The sequence below is a fragment of the Chiloscyllium punctatum genome, chromosome 3, assembly GCF_047496795.1.
Source record: "Chiloscyllium punctatum isolate Juve2018m chromosome 3, sChiPun1.3, whole genome shotgun sequence".
Classification (NCBI taxonomy): domain Eukaryota; kingdom Metazoa; phylum Chordata; class Chondrichthyes; order Orectolobiformes; family Hemiscylliidae; genus Chiloscyllium; species Chiloscyllium punctatum.
In genome coordinates, this window is record NC_092741.1 from 102888776 (window position 1) to 102905924 (window position 17149).

At 40.0% G+C, this 17149-nt stretch overlaps 1 protein-coding gene across 2 annotated transcripts in view; it reads right to left on the minus strand.

Moving 5' to 3' along the window:
• gtf3c2 (general transcription factor IIIC, polypeptide 2, beta) overlaps nt 1–17149 on the minus strand; it is a 144450-nt gene that overhangs the window by 24542 nt on the left and 102759 nt on the right. For both annotated transcript variants that reach the window (XM_072557740.1, XM_072557749.1), the window contains 2 exons: nt 6592–6736; nt 474–635 (listed from right to left, as the gene is read on the minus strand). In XM_072557740.1, the coding sequence (XP_072413841.1) occupies nt 474–635; nt 6592–6736 (307 nt within the window). The remainder of the gene's footprint in view (nt 1–473; nt 636–6591; nt 6737–17149) is intronic.

The window sequence follows — 17149 nt, forward strand, 5'->3', positions numbered from 1 at the left end:
TGAAAATTTAGATTAGATTAGATTAGATTAGATTAGATTACTTACAGTGTGGAAACAGGCCCTTCGGCCCAACAAGTCCACACCGCCCCGCCGAAGCGCAACCCACCCATACCCCTACGTCTACCCCCCCATACCCCTACGTCTACCCCCCCTTACCTACACTACGGACAATTTAGGATGGCCAATTCACCTGACCTGCACATCTTTGGACTGTGGGAGGAAACCGGAGCACCCGGAGGAAACCCACGCAGACACGGGGAGAACGTGCAAACTCCACACAGTCAGTCGCCTGAGGCGGGAATTGAACCCAGGTCTCTGGCGCTGTGAGGCAGCAGTGCTAACCACTGTGCCACCGTGCTGCCCATTTAATTAGCTGGAAGTAAATAGCTTATTAACACTTCCCTCTATGCAATAATTATTATATAAACCAACTTTCACATTTAAATGTTAGTCCAAAGACAGTTGACACTTACGCAGCATAGCAATTTTCCTGTGCTACCATAACTCCACACCATGGAAGCAACCAAGCAACCTCTGTGTTCAAATAACGCTTGATTTCATTGATTGGTTGGTATGTTCTTCTGAGATCCCAGAACTTGATCTTCCTATCAGGGCTAGCTGTCACTAGAAAGTTGCTATCAGCAAACAAACAATTTGAGAGAAAATAAATTTCACCACTATGAGCAAAACCTTAAGATATAATCAATAAATTACATAGAAAGGCTATGGTACTTAAATATCAGTTGCAATTAATTTCATTTTGAAAATAACTATGTGCAATAATTTATGTTAATCTTACTTTCATATCTGATTACCCTATCAGCATTGTTTACCGCTTTAAAGGTGGTTGGGTTGTGATAAAAAGTAATGCCAATAGTGTGTCCTTCTCAACTTCTCCCCTTGCCTGAGGCTTGGTGACCCTTGGGTCAAATGTCCTATTAAAACTACTTATGGCACCTTTACCTTTACCAAGAATGCATTACGATAGTTGCCAATTAACACTATAGCACTCAACAAACTTAAAGATTGACAGTGTGCCATCATTTCACATAGACAAAAGTTCAAAAATGCTTTTAAATAATTAATCTGATTAATTATTTCTATTAATATTGCGTTTATCCACATTTAGCATTGAATTGCTGCTTTCTTCTAAGAATATTTTAAGAATTTATCTTAACCGAGCCAACAATTAATATTTAAAAAGCTAAACGCAGTTCAGTCATTCCATGTAAATTTATATTCAATTTATTGCAAAGTGTACCTATCAAAATGGGGAACTCTTGAAAAGGTAAACAATACACTATCACGGAAAAAATATGAATATGCTTGACAGTGTAACACAAATTTTATGCCATTCATAAACCTTTTGAGTTCCACTCCTTTATGTTTGATCATCTAAGGCCCTCAAAATAACTCTGTCTTGCAATGCCTTGGTAAATACCAGATATCATCTTGATACAAATCATTGAAGTGCACTATGAGTAATGATGTTTCTTAGGTGACTATTAGAATATATTTAAGATGAATGGTATTGTCTGACAAAAGAAGGTGAGTAGATAGTAATTAACTGGTGTGCAAATATAGTGGTCAGTGCTCAATATCATGAAATACAAGAATCACTACCTCTCCTCCCTTCCCAAAGCCCATCTCATCAACAACTCTATCTGGCATAGCTAACAATTTTCCTACCGGGTTTATTAATGTTTCCTTATACCGTTTGCAATTGTTGAAGCTAGCAAATTGAAAAGCCATTGAAAAGACCACTGGTGTGGACGAGGTGGGCTCCCCCACGCAAAAATTACAAAATACACTGTTAAGGAACAGAGAAGATGTATACATAAAAATACATTATAATTTTGGGTTTCACAGACAACTTAAAATAGTGATGAAAGTGAAAGATCTGCTTGGGCTTTATGTAAGCAGCAGTCATTTAATAAATTTGATTTGCCATTTCATTCTGAATTATAAAGGAATCAGAACATATAATGTATAGCCCATGCTAATTTTGATGCATAACTATTAAGGCACTGCCATCCCTTCAGTGTCCCCGAGTGAAAATCTTGGAACAGCCTCCCGAACAATATTGTGGGAGTACCTTCACATTAATGAATTGCAGCGGTTCAAGAAGGGGCTAAGCACCGCATTCTTGTAGGATATATGCACCCAGTCTGCGATGGTTGCATCCCATGAATGAATTTTAAAAACTGTTTACTTCCATAAAGGACACCAGGACCTATGGACCATTAACTCAAAAAAAGTTGGGAAAATCTATGGAAACTTCAATCTACTGTGGGAATAAAGAAAATTTTGAAAATTGACTATAAAAATGAAGCACTTTTGTTCCACACACTGCAGATTTTAATAGTTTTCCATTGTAGATTAGTAAATCTAAACTAATTGAGAATCACTTGAAAACAAATAAAACTTTGAAAGAATTACAAATACAAGGTCCAAATAAAGTCAAATTCAAATATTACCCAGCTAAGTTTTTAAAACTGGAAAATAAGACCAATTAGTCACAAATTGATGAATTTGTTTTCTGAAATACAATGCTTATATTTCTGTACAAAAATCTAATCCCTTACACAGCCAATTATATAACACTATATACTCTATATAGAAAACAGGTGGTGAACGCTCATTAATTTGCTGTTGAAAAATTGTAGTTTTTGCAAGTTGGTTGAGGTAAAATATAATAACACTCTAAAGTGCTGAAATGTTATGGTAAGATGCTAATGTATATCTGATTTTAGATTAGATTAGATTCTTAGATTATTTACAATGTGGAAACAGGCCCTTCAGCCCAACAAGTCCACACCGACCCGCTGAAGCGCAACCCACCCATATCCCTACATTTACCCCTTCACCTAACACTACGGGCAATTCAGCATGGCCAATTCACCTGACCTGCACATCTTTGTGACTGTGGGAGAAAACCGGAGCACCCGGAGGAAACCCGGGTAGAATGCGCAAACTCCACAGAGTCAGATTTCTACATATCTTAAAAGTCCATCTGGCAAAAACAATGTCGATGTCAAGAAATTTCACAAGATGATTTAGAAAGAAAAGTTTTTATAAGTAGTACATTTGTGGTTATGTTAGGGGATAGATAACCCCGAGCATGGTCTAATAATCCAATGAAAGTGAGTTAAAATCCCAATTTGCAGGATGAGAATTGACATACAATTTAAAGCAAAATCTGGGAGTAAAAACTGTATTGACAAAATGGCAATGATGTGGCTGGAGAGCTGTAAATACAAATCTACTTAATCCACACCCATAACAACAACAATTTGCATTTATATTGTATGCTTCACAGCCCAAGGTGTTGCACATTTCACATAAAGAAACATTAGAACAGATACCTTGGCCGATTTTAATCGAATCTTAAAGGAGGAAGCAGTTAAGGAGCAGCTTAAAGACGAGGTAGTCGTGAAGTGGAAGTAGGAAGTCATTAATGGACCAGCTATGGGGCTGGAAACTCAACTCAAGGTAAAGCAAAATAGCAAGGTCATGAAACATTTAATATAGCAGGGGTCACAAGAGGGGATGGAGTCAGTGGCTAAGGAAAAAATTAGAAGTTTATAACCAATGCGAGCGAATGTGGACTTCATTTCATTAATGTGGTTGACTCTTAACCAAACTCTGAAATGGCCTTGCAAGCCACCTAAATTTCATTAAACCCCTAACACCAGATTTTGAAAAAGATCTAAGTACAGTAACTAAGGATGAACAATCGATGCTGGTTTTGCCAGTAAGAATTGCATTGTTAATGATTTTTTTAAAATTGTGCACATTATCTTGCTGTTCCTGTCAACAAAAACGATTGTTAGAGGCTTCCAAGCATGCTTGTCTTAGATTAGAAATTGGTAAATTTAGACTCCACATTCAGAATCTGAGAATATGATCTAGGCAGGTATTTCAATTGTTTTTAGAGAGGGATTGCCATACTGTTGGAGGTTTGGTTTACTAGATTGGATCTTAACCTATGTTGAACAATGATCTCACATAACATTTTGTCAAATAAGAGCTGAGGAGTAAGCACCATATCCCAACTAATGGTTCTCTCTCATACTGCTAAGAACAAAAAAAGTATCTGTAATTTATCACACTACTCTGTATAAAACTTTGCTGTGTATAAATTGGGAATCCCATTTGCCCACACGACTATGACTCATTTTTAAAAGTAACTAATTGACTGTGACGCACTGTGGATTGTCTACAGGATGTGAAAAATACTACATGAAAGCAAGTCTTCTATCTTTGTTAAATATCACCTTAAGGTTCTAACAATCCCAAGAGCTGACAGAGATACAGACATATAGAATAATGTAGGGAGAAGGAAATGCTGCCAGAACAATTGTAAGAAAGTAAGATTTTCATTGGGATTGAAAGATGTAAGGACACAGGATGCATGCCCACAAATGAACATTATCTGACTGAATGCACATTAACAAAAAATGTACATACATCAAGCAACCATCCAAAAAGAATCACCACTTCTAACAATGGTGGGCTCTGGGATCATGGAAAAATAAGTGCTTTCAACATATATTCTCTTTTTGATTTCTAACATCATCCCATGTTCCTGACAAGGTTTACAGGAAGAATGGAAATGTGCATATAACCAATCAAAACTGATATCACAGAAGTATATAGCGACAATAGTTTTTGACTGCTAGCATTAGCAGTAACTAGGGAACTTACGCAATTCATACCAAAGCTGCAGCAATATTGAAGAAACATTCTGATGTAACACAAAATGGACTAGCATGCAAAAATGCTTGAAGCTTGCTTTCTCTTCAAACTTTTTCTTTAAAATGCAGAACATTGGCTTCAATTTGGAGACAGATTGTTATCATGATCTGCCAAAATAGGATACCATAAACTGCAGCTGTGGTGGTGAGAAACATGCATAATGAGTGCTGAAGGGAGAAAGATTCATCAATTCGCTATTTGCTTTTGGTACACACACTGCTGAATTTGGCTCATTAAGTGACAATTCCACCAAATGCTATGCATGGGAAGGAAATATAATAAAATGATTTTTTTTTTAAATAATGCCTCTTTTCTCTCAGTCTTGAAATTATACATTGCTCTATAAGCATTGCCAAGGAATTTGCTACCTGACTTGCTAAGTGTTTCTAGCATTTTCTAGTTTTATTTCAGATGTCAAACATTCAGTATTTTGCTTTTGCCAATTAATATACTTTGTGAGATTTTGAAGTTAGTTTTCAAAAATGGTATTTGAAACATTAGAATTTTTGTTTTGTATTCACTATATATCATACATGTCAGTTATGAGAAATTCTAAATGTATTTTTTGTTGAGTAAATAGATACTCAACATTTTTAATTTCTTCTATTTGCTTCATGCTATACTTCAGTAAGATCTGTCACTTGTAAATTAAAGCCTCTTCTACTCTCCACAAACAAAATATCTTGAAACATTTTATTTCAATCCATCATGACTGTGCCATCTTTACCAAGGAAGTATTGCGAAGCTCCAATAGAATGTTTGAAAATAAGTCTTAACCAAGGCAGTCATATTGGTGTTGTATGGTAATAAAACATAGCAAAGTACAGCACAGTACAGGCCCTTCAGCCCATGATGGTGTGCTGAGGATTAATCCTAATCTGAAGTAAAATAACCTAACCTAAGTAAAATAACCTTAATTCACTGCTGTCCATTTGCATGTCCAGCAGTCGCTTAAATGTCCCGATGACTCTGCTTTCACCACTACTGCTGGCAATGCATTCCATGTGCTCACAACTCTGTAAAGAATCTACCTCTGATGTCTCCTCTACACCTTGCTCCTAACACCTTAAAACTATGATCCCTTGTGGCAGTCAATCCCACCCTGGGGAAATGTCTCTGGCTAGCGACTCATGCCTCTCATTACTGTGTACACCTCAATCAGGTCACCTCTCTTCCTCCTTCCCTCCAGAGAAAAATCTGAGTTTGGCCAAACTCTCTTATAAGACAAGCCCCCCAGTCCAGGCAGCATCCTGGTATTCTTCCTTTGCACCTTCTCCAAAACCTTCATAACTTTGCTATAATAGGGCCACCAGAACTGGACACAATATTCCAAGTGTGGTCTTACTAGGGTTTTGTAGAGCTGCAGCAAAATCTTGTGTCTCTGAAGTTCAATCTCCCTGTTAATGAAAGCCAAAACACTTTCTTAACAACCCTATCCACTTGGGTGGCAAATCTGATGGATCTCTGCACTTGAACACAAAGATCCCACTGTTCTTCCACAATGCAGAGTAGCATGCTTCCATTAGGTGAAGAAACAGACATAAGACACAAAAGGCTGCATAAAACTTCAATGTCTGCCCTTACCTTTGCTTAAGAACAGTTTTACATGAATCTAGTTGTTGGCCCACAGGACCACAAGAAAATACTTGGATTGCATAGGAACAAGAGTAGGCCATTAAACGCCTCAAATTTGTTCCGCTATTCAATAAGACAGATCTGCAAACTAACTGTACATACCTACTATCCCTAGATACTTCTGGCTAAAGGAGGGGAAAAAAGATAATTTCCATTTCAAAAGATTAAAGCTGATTTCTCACATTCTTGTTTTCTTACCTGTGAGCTTTACTCCAAGCAATGGCTTTGACAGCATGGTCATGTGCAACAAAGGAGTGGAAAGGATAGACCCTCAAAGTTCCATCTCCTTGCTGGACTCGTAACAATAATGATGTCGTATTCAAGTTCCAAAGAGCAACTGTACCTAATTTAAGAAAGCAATTTTAAAAAGTTGTGATACACATTCTTCTGGATCGTTAGAAGTGAAAATACTAAAATATTACTTCCAACAGTTTTAGTTGATGTTAAGTGTTTTGGCTATTGATAGTCTCAGTTTTGGGCTTGTAATAATTCACAAAGCATATTATGATTAGATCATTGTAAGAAAAGGACCAACAAGACAACACCACACTGCATTAAGGGAAAGAATTTGGACAATGAAGTAAGTGCATTACACGATCCCATTCGCAATGAGATTACGGTCTCTGGTGCTGACCTTGTTTCCTGATGTGAAGTAAACACATTAATGCAATTTAATAATTTATGGAGTATGTAGCACATGAAACAATTGAAACATAATTAGGGAATAGTAAAACAGATGAAGTTGAATGTGCAGAACTTTTTCTGGGACTTTACTCAAATTAATACATGAAAGGCCATTCGTTTCTGAATTGCTACCATTTAAAAATGTTCCCCACAGACTAAAACCTGTGTGTGCAGGGGACCTGCTATGGTTACAGCACCTTGGAGAAACATTTTTGCTGCAACACGATAAGCAACATTTTTTTCCTGCTGGAATGCAACTGGGGAAAATTACAATTGGAAGAAAGATTTTGCACTATTAATTTTTAAATTATCTAGAAAGAAAAATAGAAGATATCTTGTAGTACTAAACTTAAAAAGCAAAAAAAAAAGATTTTGTTAACCATCAGGGTGGGACGGTGGCTAGGTGGCTATCACTGCTGCCTTACAATGCTAGGGATGCAGGTTCGATTCCAGCCTTGGGCAACTGTGTGTGGAATTTGCACATTCTCCTAGTGTCTGTGTGGGTTTCCCCCACCACAGTCCAAAGATGTACAGGTTAGGTGGATTGGCCATGCTCAGTTGCCCATAGTGTCCAGGGATGTGGATTAGCCGTAGAAAATAAAGATTACAAGGACAGAGTAGGGGGTTGATCTACTGAGTACGTCAGGGATGTGGAGGCGAGGTGGATTAGCCATGGTAAATGCAGGGGTGTGGGGTGGGTCTAAGTGGGATGCTCTTCAGATATTCAATGCAGACTCAATGGACCAAATGACCTACAACTGCACTGTAGGGATTCTATGATTCTATAATTCATACATCAGCCAAAATACCACTTAAACGTTGCTACTGTATCCACCTCCACCATCTCTTCTGACACTAATCCTCTGTGTAAAAAATCTGCCTCTCCTATGACCTTTAAACTCACCTCCTTTGACTTTAGTTCTACATTTCCTAGTAATTGACATTTCTACATGGTAAAAAAGTCTCTGACTATCCATTCTATTGATGCCTCTTATCATTTTGTAAACCTCTGTCCTTGTAATCTTTATTTTCTACGGCTAATCCACATCCCTGGACACTATGGGCAACTGAGCATGGCCAATCCACCTAACCTGTACATCTTTGGACTGTGGTGGGGGAAACCCACACAGACACTAGGAGAATGTGCAAATTCCACACACAGTTGCCCAAGGCTGGAATCGAACCTGCATCCCTAGCATTGTAAGGCAGCAGTGATAGCCACCTAGCCACCGTCCCACCCTGATGGTTAACAAAATCTTTTTTTTTTGCTTTTTAAGTTTAGTACTACAAGATATCTTCTATTTTTCTTTCTAGATAATTTAAAAATTAATAGTGCAAAATCTTTCTTCCAATTGTAATTTTCCCCAGTTGCATTCCAGCAGGAAAAAAATGTTGCTTATCGTGTTGCAGCAAAAATGTTTCTCCAAGGTGCTGTAAATTTTGTAAATCGCCCCTCATCCTTTGACATTCAAGTGAAAACAAACCAAGTTTGTCTAATCTCCCGTTATAGCTAATATCACCCAACCAGGCAACATTGCAGTAAAAATCATTAAGAACTGCAGATGTTGAAAATCAGAAACAAAAGCAGAACTTCCAGGAAAAGTTCAGCAGGTTTGGCAGCATCTGTGGAGAAAAATCAACGTTTTGGATCCAGAACTGAGGATTTCTGAGGAAGGGTCACTGGACCCAAAACGTTAATTCTGATTTCTCTGCACAGATGCTGCCAGACCTGCTGTGCTTTTCCAACTATTTTTATTTCCTGGTAAACTGTTTCTGCACCCTCTCCAAAGCTTCCACAGCCTTCTGGCAGTGTGGCAACCAGAATAGTACACAATGTTGCAAATGTGGCTGAACTAAAGTTCTATACAGTTCCAGTATGATTTGCTTTTATATTTATGCACCAATCGATGAAGGTGAACATGTCTTTGTGACCATCTTATCAACTTCTGTTGTGACTTTTATTATGCCTAAACATACATTGACACTACTAAAAGTTCTGCCATTTACTGTATACTTCCCTGCTGCATTAAATCTCCCAAAATGCATCACCTTGCATTTGTCTGGAAGAAATCCCATCTTCCATTCCTCCTTTCAAGTTTTTAGCCTATCCATATCCTGCTGTATCATCTGGTAATCCTCCTCACTATCTGCAGCTCCCCCAATCTTTTTGCCCACTACAAACTTACTAATTGGGCCATGTCCATACTGCTCCAAATCATTTATATATATTACAAACAACAAAGGTCCCAAGCGATGACCCCTGCAGAACAGGTCATCGATCTCCCCAATCTGAAAAATACCCTTCCATCACTACTTTGTCTTCTACAGCTAAGCCAGTTCTGTATCCATTTTACTAATTCACCACAGATCCTCTGTGACTTCACCTTTTGTATTAGCCTGCTAGGAGGGATTTTGTTAAAGACTTTGCTAAAGTCCCTATAAACAACATCTACTGCCTTGCCCTTGTGAAGCACCTTTGTCAGTTCCTCAAATGTGAGTAAATCCTTGGAATTTTCTCTAATAATTTTCTTACCATTGACGTAAAGCTCACCAGCCTGTAATTTCCCAGATTATCCCAGTTACTTTTCTTAAACAAAGGAACAATGTCCAGTCTTTGGTACCTCTAACTGCAGAGGATACAAAGATTTTGGAGAAGGCACCAGCAATTTCCTCAGCCCTCCTGGGGACTTGTCTGCCTTAATGCTTTTCAAACGCCCAACACCAGTGCCGTTTTTATACTGTCACACCACAGAATATCAACATATCCCTCCAGAGACTCACCATCCACCATGTCCTCCTCCTTTGTGAATACTAATACAAAAGCATTCATTAATGAACTCACTCACTTCCTCCAGTTCCTCACATGAATTCCCTCCTTTGTCCTTGAGTGGTCCTACTCTTTATCTAGCTACCCACTCACTCCTTATGTATGCATAAACCACCTTGGAATTTTCCTTTATCCTGTTTGCCAAATACATTTCATGGCCTCTTTAACTTCTTACCTTCTTGTTTGAGCTTTTCTGCTAACTTCTTAATCTTTGAGGACTCGGTGTTTTCCGTTTCCTAAACCTTACATATGCTTCTTTTTGACTAAACTCTCAATTTGTCGTCGCCCAAGATTCCTGAATCTTGCCACTCTTATCGTTCATTTTCACAAGTACATGCTGGTCTTGAACTCTCAGTCAACTTTAAAAGATTCCCACATGCCAGATGTGGCGCTACCCTCAAACAGTTGCCCCCAATCTATACTCCCAGTTCCTGCCTAATATTCTGGTAGTTAGCCTTTCTCCAATTTCATAATTTCACCTGAGGACTACACCTATCCTTATCCATAATTACATTGTGGCTGAACAGGACATTGGTTAAGCCACTTTTGGAATACTGCATTCAATTCTGGTCTTCCCACTATAAGACAGACATTGAACTTGGAAAAAGTTCAGAAAAGATTGACAAGGATGTTGCTAGGGTTGGAGGGTTTGAGCTATTGGGAGAGGCTGAATAGGCTGGGGCTATTTGCCATGGAACGTCAGAGTCTAAAGGCTAACCTTATAGGAGTTTATAAAATCATTAGGGTCATGGATAGGGTGCATAGTTAAGATCTTTCCCTGAGGATAGGGAGTCCAAAACTAGACAATATAGATTTAAGGTGCGAGGGGAAAGACTTAAAAGGGACCTAAGGGACAATGTTTTTCAAGCAGAGAGTGGTGCATGTATGGAATGAGTTGCCAGATGAAGTGGAGGAGCTGGTGCAATTCCAACATTTAAAAAGGCATCTGGAAGGGTTTAGAGGGACATGTGCCAAGTGCTGGCAAATGAGACTAGATTAATTTAGGATCTCCGATCCGCATGGACGAGTTGGGCTGAGGGGTCTGTTTCCGTGCTGTACATCTCTATGACTCTATACCTGTTCCTCTATCACCTGCTGGGTGTTGGGATACCTGTTGTACAATCCTATCAGTGACTGCTCCCTTCCTGTTCCTGAGCTCTCTCCATATGACCTCATTGGATAAGCCCTCCAAGGTATCCTCCCTCAGTACAGATTCTCTCCCTAATCAGTAATGCAACTCCCCACCTCTTTTACATTCCTCTATATCTTTCTTGAAACATCTAAATCTTGGAATATTAAACTGCCAGTTTTGTCCCACTCTCATTTCATAATCAAATTTCATAATAAAAACATGCTCACCCAATGATCATCTTTATACATGTTTCCCTTTCAGGTTATGTCAGATTAATGAACATCATTCCTGATGGGAAAGTATTGTAGGGAAAGGACAATTAACTTTTTTGGACTATTGTTCTAAACGGTAAACATTGCTCTTGCTTAGGTTTATGGCTATAAAAACTCATTTTAGGTTTTTGTAGCTGTAGTTGAGAATAAAATGATTAAGAAGGCATATTAATAAAGCTAACAGATAATAATTCTTATTTCTTGAAAGTGAACTGGACTGACAACTACAACAACGGGTCTTTACAAAGTATTTGATTTTTGTGATAACACTTGTCATTTAAAGATGAATAGAATCCATAGAATTCTTAAAGTTCGGCCCAACAAGTCCACACCAACCCTCCGAAGATTATCCCACCCAAACCCATTCAACTACCCTATTACTCTACATTTATCCCTGACTAATACACCTAACCTACACATCCCTAAACACTATATGCAATTTAGCATGGCCAATTCACCTTTGAATTGTGGGAGGAAACTAGAGTACCCAGAGGGTGCCCATGCAGAGACGGGGAGAATGTGCAAACTCCACGCAGTCGCACGAGGCTAGAATCGAACCCAGTTCCCTGGTGCTGTGAGGCAGCAGTGCTAACCAGTGAGCCATCGTGCTGCCCAAATAATAAGATATTTAATTTCAACAGTACCTTTTCTATTATAGTTACATTTCAAGTAGACTATGAGAAGTGATGAGATCATTCTGTTTCAGGTTTGGAACAGCTATAATCAACAAGATACTATTTAAATAATTTTTATCACGTGGTGCCATTATCTCCAGATATATGAAAAATATAGCATTAAACTTATGTAATTACTTCCCATGACACAAATAGGTAGATAGCAGTTTGATTTATTTTTGTATACATTCATGGTGAGCATTGCCAGCATTTATTACTCATCCATAACTGAACCTAAGAAGGTAGAGATGAGCTATTTTCTTGAACTTCTTATGTTCAAGTGATAGATAAGGCAAGGGTTTTAATCTGGCAATGGTGAAGAATCAACAATGTAGTTGTCAGGTTGGTATGCCTTTGGGGGGTGGGGGCTGTTGTTGAAACTAGGAGCTGAATCTGCCTCTCCTGTTCTTTTAGGAACAGGAGAAGGTCTTGCAATTTGCTCTGCCATTCAATACAATCATGGTTAAGCATCCAACTCAGCACTCTGTTTGTAATTCTTTTTCTACATATCTTTGATTCCGTAAGCCCGAAGAACTAGCTTCTTCTTTGAAACATTCAATGTTTTGGCCTCAGTCACTTTCTGTGGCAAAGAATTCCACAGGCTCAATATTCTCAGGTGATAACATTTCTCATCTCAGTCCTAAAAGGCCTATCCCTACTCCTTAGACTGTGACCACTTGATCTGGACTCCCTGGTCATCAGGACCATGCTTCCTATGGTTAATGATCCAATCTTTATATGTGATCCTATCTATATATAATCCCAGCCTACAGAAGTCTCTCTCTCTCTCTCTCTTCATACATTAGTTCAGCCATCCTGGACTAATCTGGTAAACATTTGTTGCACTCTCTTCATTGTCAAGACATCCTTCCTCAGATAAGGTGACCAAAAGTGCACACAACATTCCAGATGTGGTCTCAGCAAGGTGCTGTACAATTGCAGCAAGACAACTTTACTCCTGTACCTGAATCCTCATGCTATGATGGCCAAAATGCCATTTGCCTTTTTCACTGTCTGCTTACCCTCAGCAATTGGTGTACAAGGACACTTTTTGCAGCTCCACCTTTCCCTACCTGTCAGATAATAATCTACCTTCCTGTTTATGCTACCAAAGTACTTCATGCTATACATCTGCCTAACCACTCAACATGTTCATATCACACTTAAGCACCTCTACATCCTCCTCACAGTTCACTTTCTCACACAACTATGTGTCATTTACAAACTTGGGAGATATTATATTTAGTTCCCCCAACTAATAATTAGTATACTGTGAATAGTTTTTGGTCTAAGCACCGATGCTTGCCATACCCCACTGGTCACTAGCTGCCACTCAGAAAATGATCTATTTATTCCTACTCTTTCCTACTTCTATATGCCAGACAGTTATCTATCTATGTCAGTATACTATGCCCAATTCCATGTAGATTAGATTACTTACAGTTTGGAAACAGGCCCTTCGGCCCAACAAGTCCACACCGCCCCGCCGAAGCGTAACCCACCCATAACCCTACATCTACATCTACCCCTTACCTAACACTACGGGCAATTTATCATGGCCAATTCACCTGACCTGCACATTTTTGGACTGTGGGAGGAAACCGGAGCACCCGGAGGAAACCCACGCAGACACGGGGAGAACGTGCAAACTCCACACAGTCAGTCGCCTGAGGCGGGAATTGAACCCGGATCTCTGGTGCTGTGAGGCAGCAGTGCTAACCACTGTGCCACCGTGCCGCCCATGTACTTTAGTTTTACATGCTAATGTCTAGTGTATAACATTTTTGAACACTTTCTTGAAGTACAAGTAAACTATATCCATTGGCTTCCCCCTCAGGTGATAAGAAGTCATGTGTCTGGAAGGTGTTATCAACCTAGCCTTGCTGTTGATTAAAGAGTTGCTGAAGTTCATTCTGTAAATGATACATACTACTCCCAACTCAAGTCCATTGTGCATAGAGTGAATTTTTAAGATGGAGCAGAGTGCCGATCAAAGTGTCTAATTTGTCCCCAGGTAGTGTTGAGATTTTCTGAGTTTGCCTGGAGCTGCAGTCATCCTAGCAAATGCTGAGTCTTCCACCAGAATCCTGACTTGGGTCTTGAATATGGTGGACAGATTGTGCGAAATTAGGGGGAAAGTTACTTACTACAGAATTCTCAGCCTCTGATCTGCTCTTAAGAGTCAAAAGTATTTATGTGACTATTCCAGTTAAGTATCTGGTTAGTGATAATTGCTAGGATGTTGAGGATGCGTGATTCAATGATGGCAACACTGTTGCATGTTAAGAATTGATGGGAGGATTCTCTCTTGGAAATGAACCTTTCAGCTCAGTGAGCAAACCTACATTCAAAATGATTCTCTCTGGTTGGTAATGGCTATTGCCTGGATCTTGAGTGATGTGCATGTTGCTTGCCCACTCATCAGTCCAAGAGTGAATATTCTCACAGCCTATGTGAGCATCAACTGCTTCAGAATGTGAAGAACTGCAAATTGTATTGAATGCTACATCGGCGAAGTCATAGAGTTATAGATCTGTACAGCATTGAAACAGACCCTTTGGTCCAACTCGTCCATGCCCACCTAAATTATTCTAGTCCCATTTGCCAACATTTGGTTCATATCCCCCTAAACCCTTTCTATTCATATACCCATCCAGATGCCTTGTAAAAGTTGCAATTGTATCATCATCCTCCTCCACTTTTGGCAGCTCGTTCTACACACCACCAGTCTCTATGTGAAAGGATTGCCCCTTGCACCATAAACCTATGCCCTCTATTTTTAGATTCCCCCACCCTGGGGAAAAGACCTTTGCTACACTTGCTATTCATTCCCCTCAAGATTTTATAAACCTCTAAGTTCGCCCTCTCACGCTCCAGGGATAATATCCCCAGCATATTCAGCCTCTCCCAACAACTCAAACCCTCAACCCTGGACACACCCTTTTAAATCTTTTCTGAACCCTTTCAAATTTCACAACATCCTTTCGAAAGCAGAAAGGCCAGAATTGAATGCAGTATTCCAAAAGTGGCCTAAACAATGTCCTGTACAGTCACAACATGACCTCCCAACTCCTTGCTCAATGCTCTGATCAATAAAGGAAAGCATACCAAATGCCTTCTTTACTTTTGCATCCACCTGGGACTCCACTTTCAAGGAACTATGAACCTGCACTCCAAGGTCTCTTTGATTGGCAACACTCCCCAGCACCTTACCATTAGGTCCTCCCCTGATTTGACTTTCCAAAATGCAGCACCTCACATTCATCTAAATTAAACTCCATCTGCCATTCCTTGGCCCATCTGATCAAGGTCTCATTGTACTCTGAGGTAACCTTCTTTGCTGTCCACTACACCTAATTTTAGTGTCACCTGCAAACTTACTAACCATACTCACATCCAAATCATTTGTATAAATGACAAAAAGCAGGGGACCCAGCACGGATCCTTGCGACACAAGCCTCCAGTCTGAAAAGCAACCCTCCACTACCACCCTCTGTCTTCTACCTTCAAGCCACTTCTGGATCCAAATGGTTAGTTCTCTATGTGATCTAACCTTGCTAACCAGTCTACCATGACGAACCTTGTCAAACGTGATCTGTGTGAAGTTCACACAGATCACGTCCATCGCTCTGTCTACATTATTCTCTTTGTTACTTCTTCAAAACAAAAATCACATTACTAAGATATGATTTTTCATGCATAAAGCCATGTTGAATATCCCTAATCAGTTCTTGCCTTTCCAAATACATGTAACTGCGTTGCCAGCAGCAGTTGTGGAGGCAGGGTCATTGGGGACATTTAAGAAACTCCTGGACATGCATATGGTCACAGAAATTTGAGGGTGCATACATGAGGATCAGTGGTCAGCACAACATCGTGGGCTGAAGGGCCTGTTCTGTGTTCTATCCTGTCCCTCAGAATCCCCTGCAACAATCTGCCCACCACTGAAGTCAGGTTCTCCAGTCTATAGCTCCCTGGCTTTTCCTTAAATAGTGGCACCACGCTAGTCAATCACCAGTCTTTGACTCCTCACCTGAATCCATGATTCAAATATCTCAGCAAGGAACTCTGCAATCACTTCCTTAGCTTCCCGCAGAGCTCTAGGGTACATCTGATCGGGTCCTGGGGATTCATCCACCTTTATGCGTTTTAGGACTTCCTCTGTATCATAGAATCCCTACACAGTGTGGAAACAGGCCATTTTGACCCAATAAGGCCACACCGCACTCTGAAGAGTATCTCACCCAGACCCATTCCGCTACCCTATTTCTCTACAGTTCCCTAATGCACCTAACCGACACATCCCTGAACACTATGGACAATTTAGATGGCCAATTCACCTAACTTGCACGGAAGGAAATTGGAGCACCTGGAGGAAACCCATGCAGACATGGGGAGAATGTGCAAACTCCACACAAACAGTCACCCAAGGTTGGAATCAAAACCGGGTCCCTGGTGCTGTGAGGCTGCAGTGTTAACCACTGAACCACCGCACCATCCTCAATGTAATATGGGCATTTTTCAAGATGTTACTATTTATTTCCCAAAGTTTCTTCATTGTGAGAGGTTTCAAGTACAAGGACAGGGATGTGTTGATGCAGTTATACAGGGCCTTAGTGATGCCAGACCAAGAATAGTGTGTGTAATTTTGGTCTCTTTTTCTGAGGAAAGATGCTCTTGCTCTCAAGGGAGTGAGTTTGATTAGATTAGGATCGTTTTCACTGGCGTTCAGATGAATGAGGGGGGCTCTCATAGAGACTTATAAAAATCAAACAGGACTAGGTAGGGTAGATGCAGGGAGAATGTTCCAGAGGATGGGTTGTCCAGAATCAGGGGTCACCATCTGAGGATTTCAGATAGACGGGTTAGGAGGGAAATAGAGAGACATTTCTTCACCCAAAGAGTGCTGAGCCTGTGGAATTCATTACCACAGGAAGTAGTTGAGGCCAAAATATTCAATGTATTCAAGAGGTGGCTAGATATTGCATTTGGAACAAATGGGATCAAAGGTTAGGGGAGAAAGCAAGGTTAGGCTATTGAGTTGGATAGGGCAAAAATGAGGACTGCAGATGCTGGAAACCAGAGTTTAGATTAGAGTGGTGCTGGAAAAGCACAGGTCAGGCAGCATTCGAGGACCAGAAAAATCGACGCCTCGGACAAATGCCCT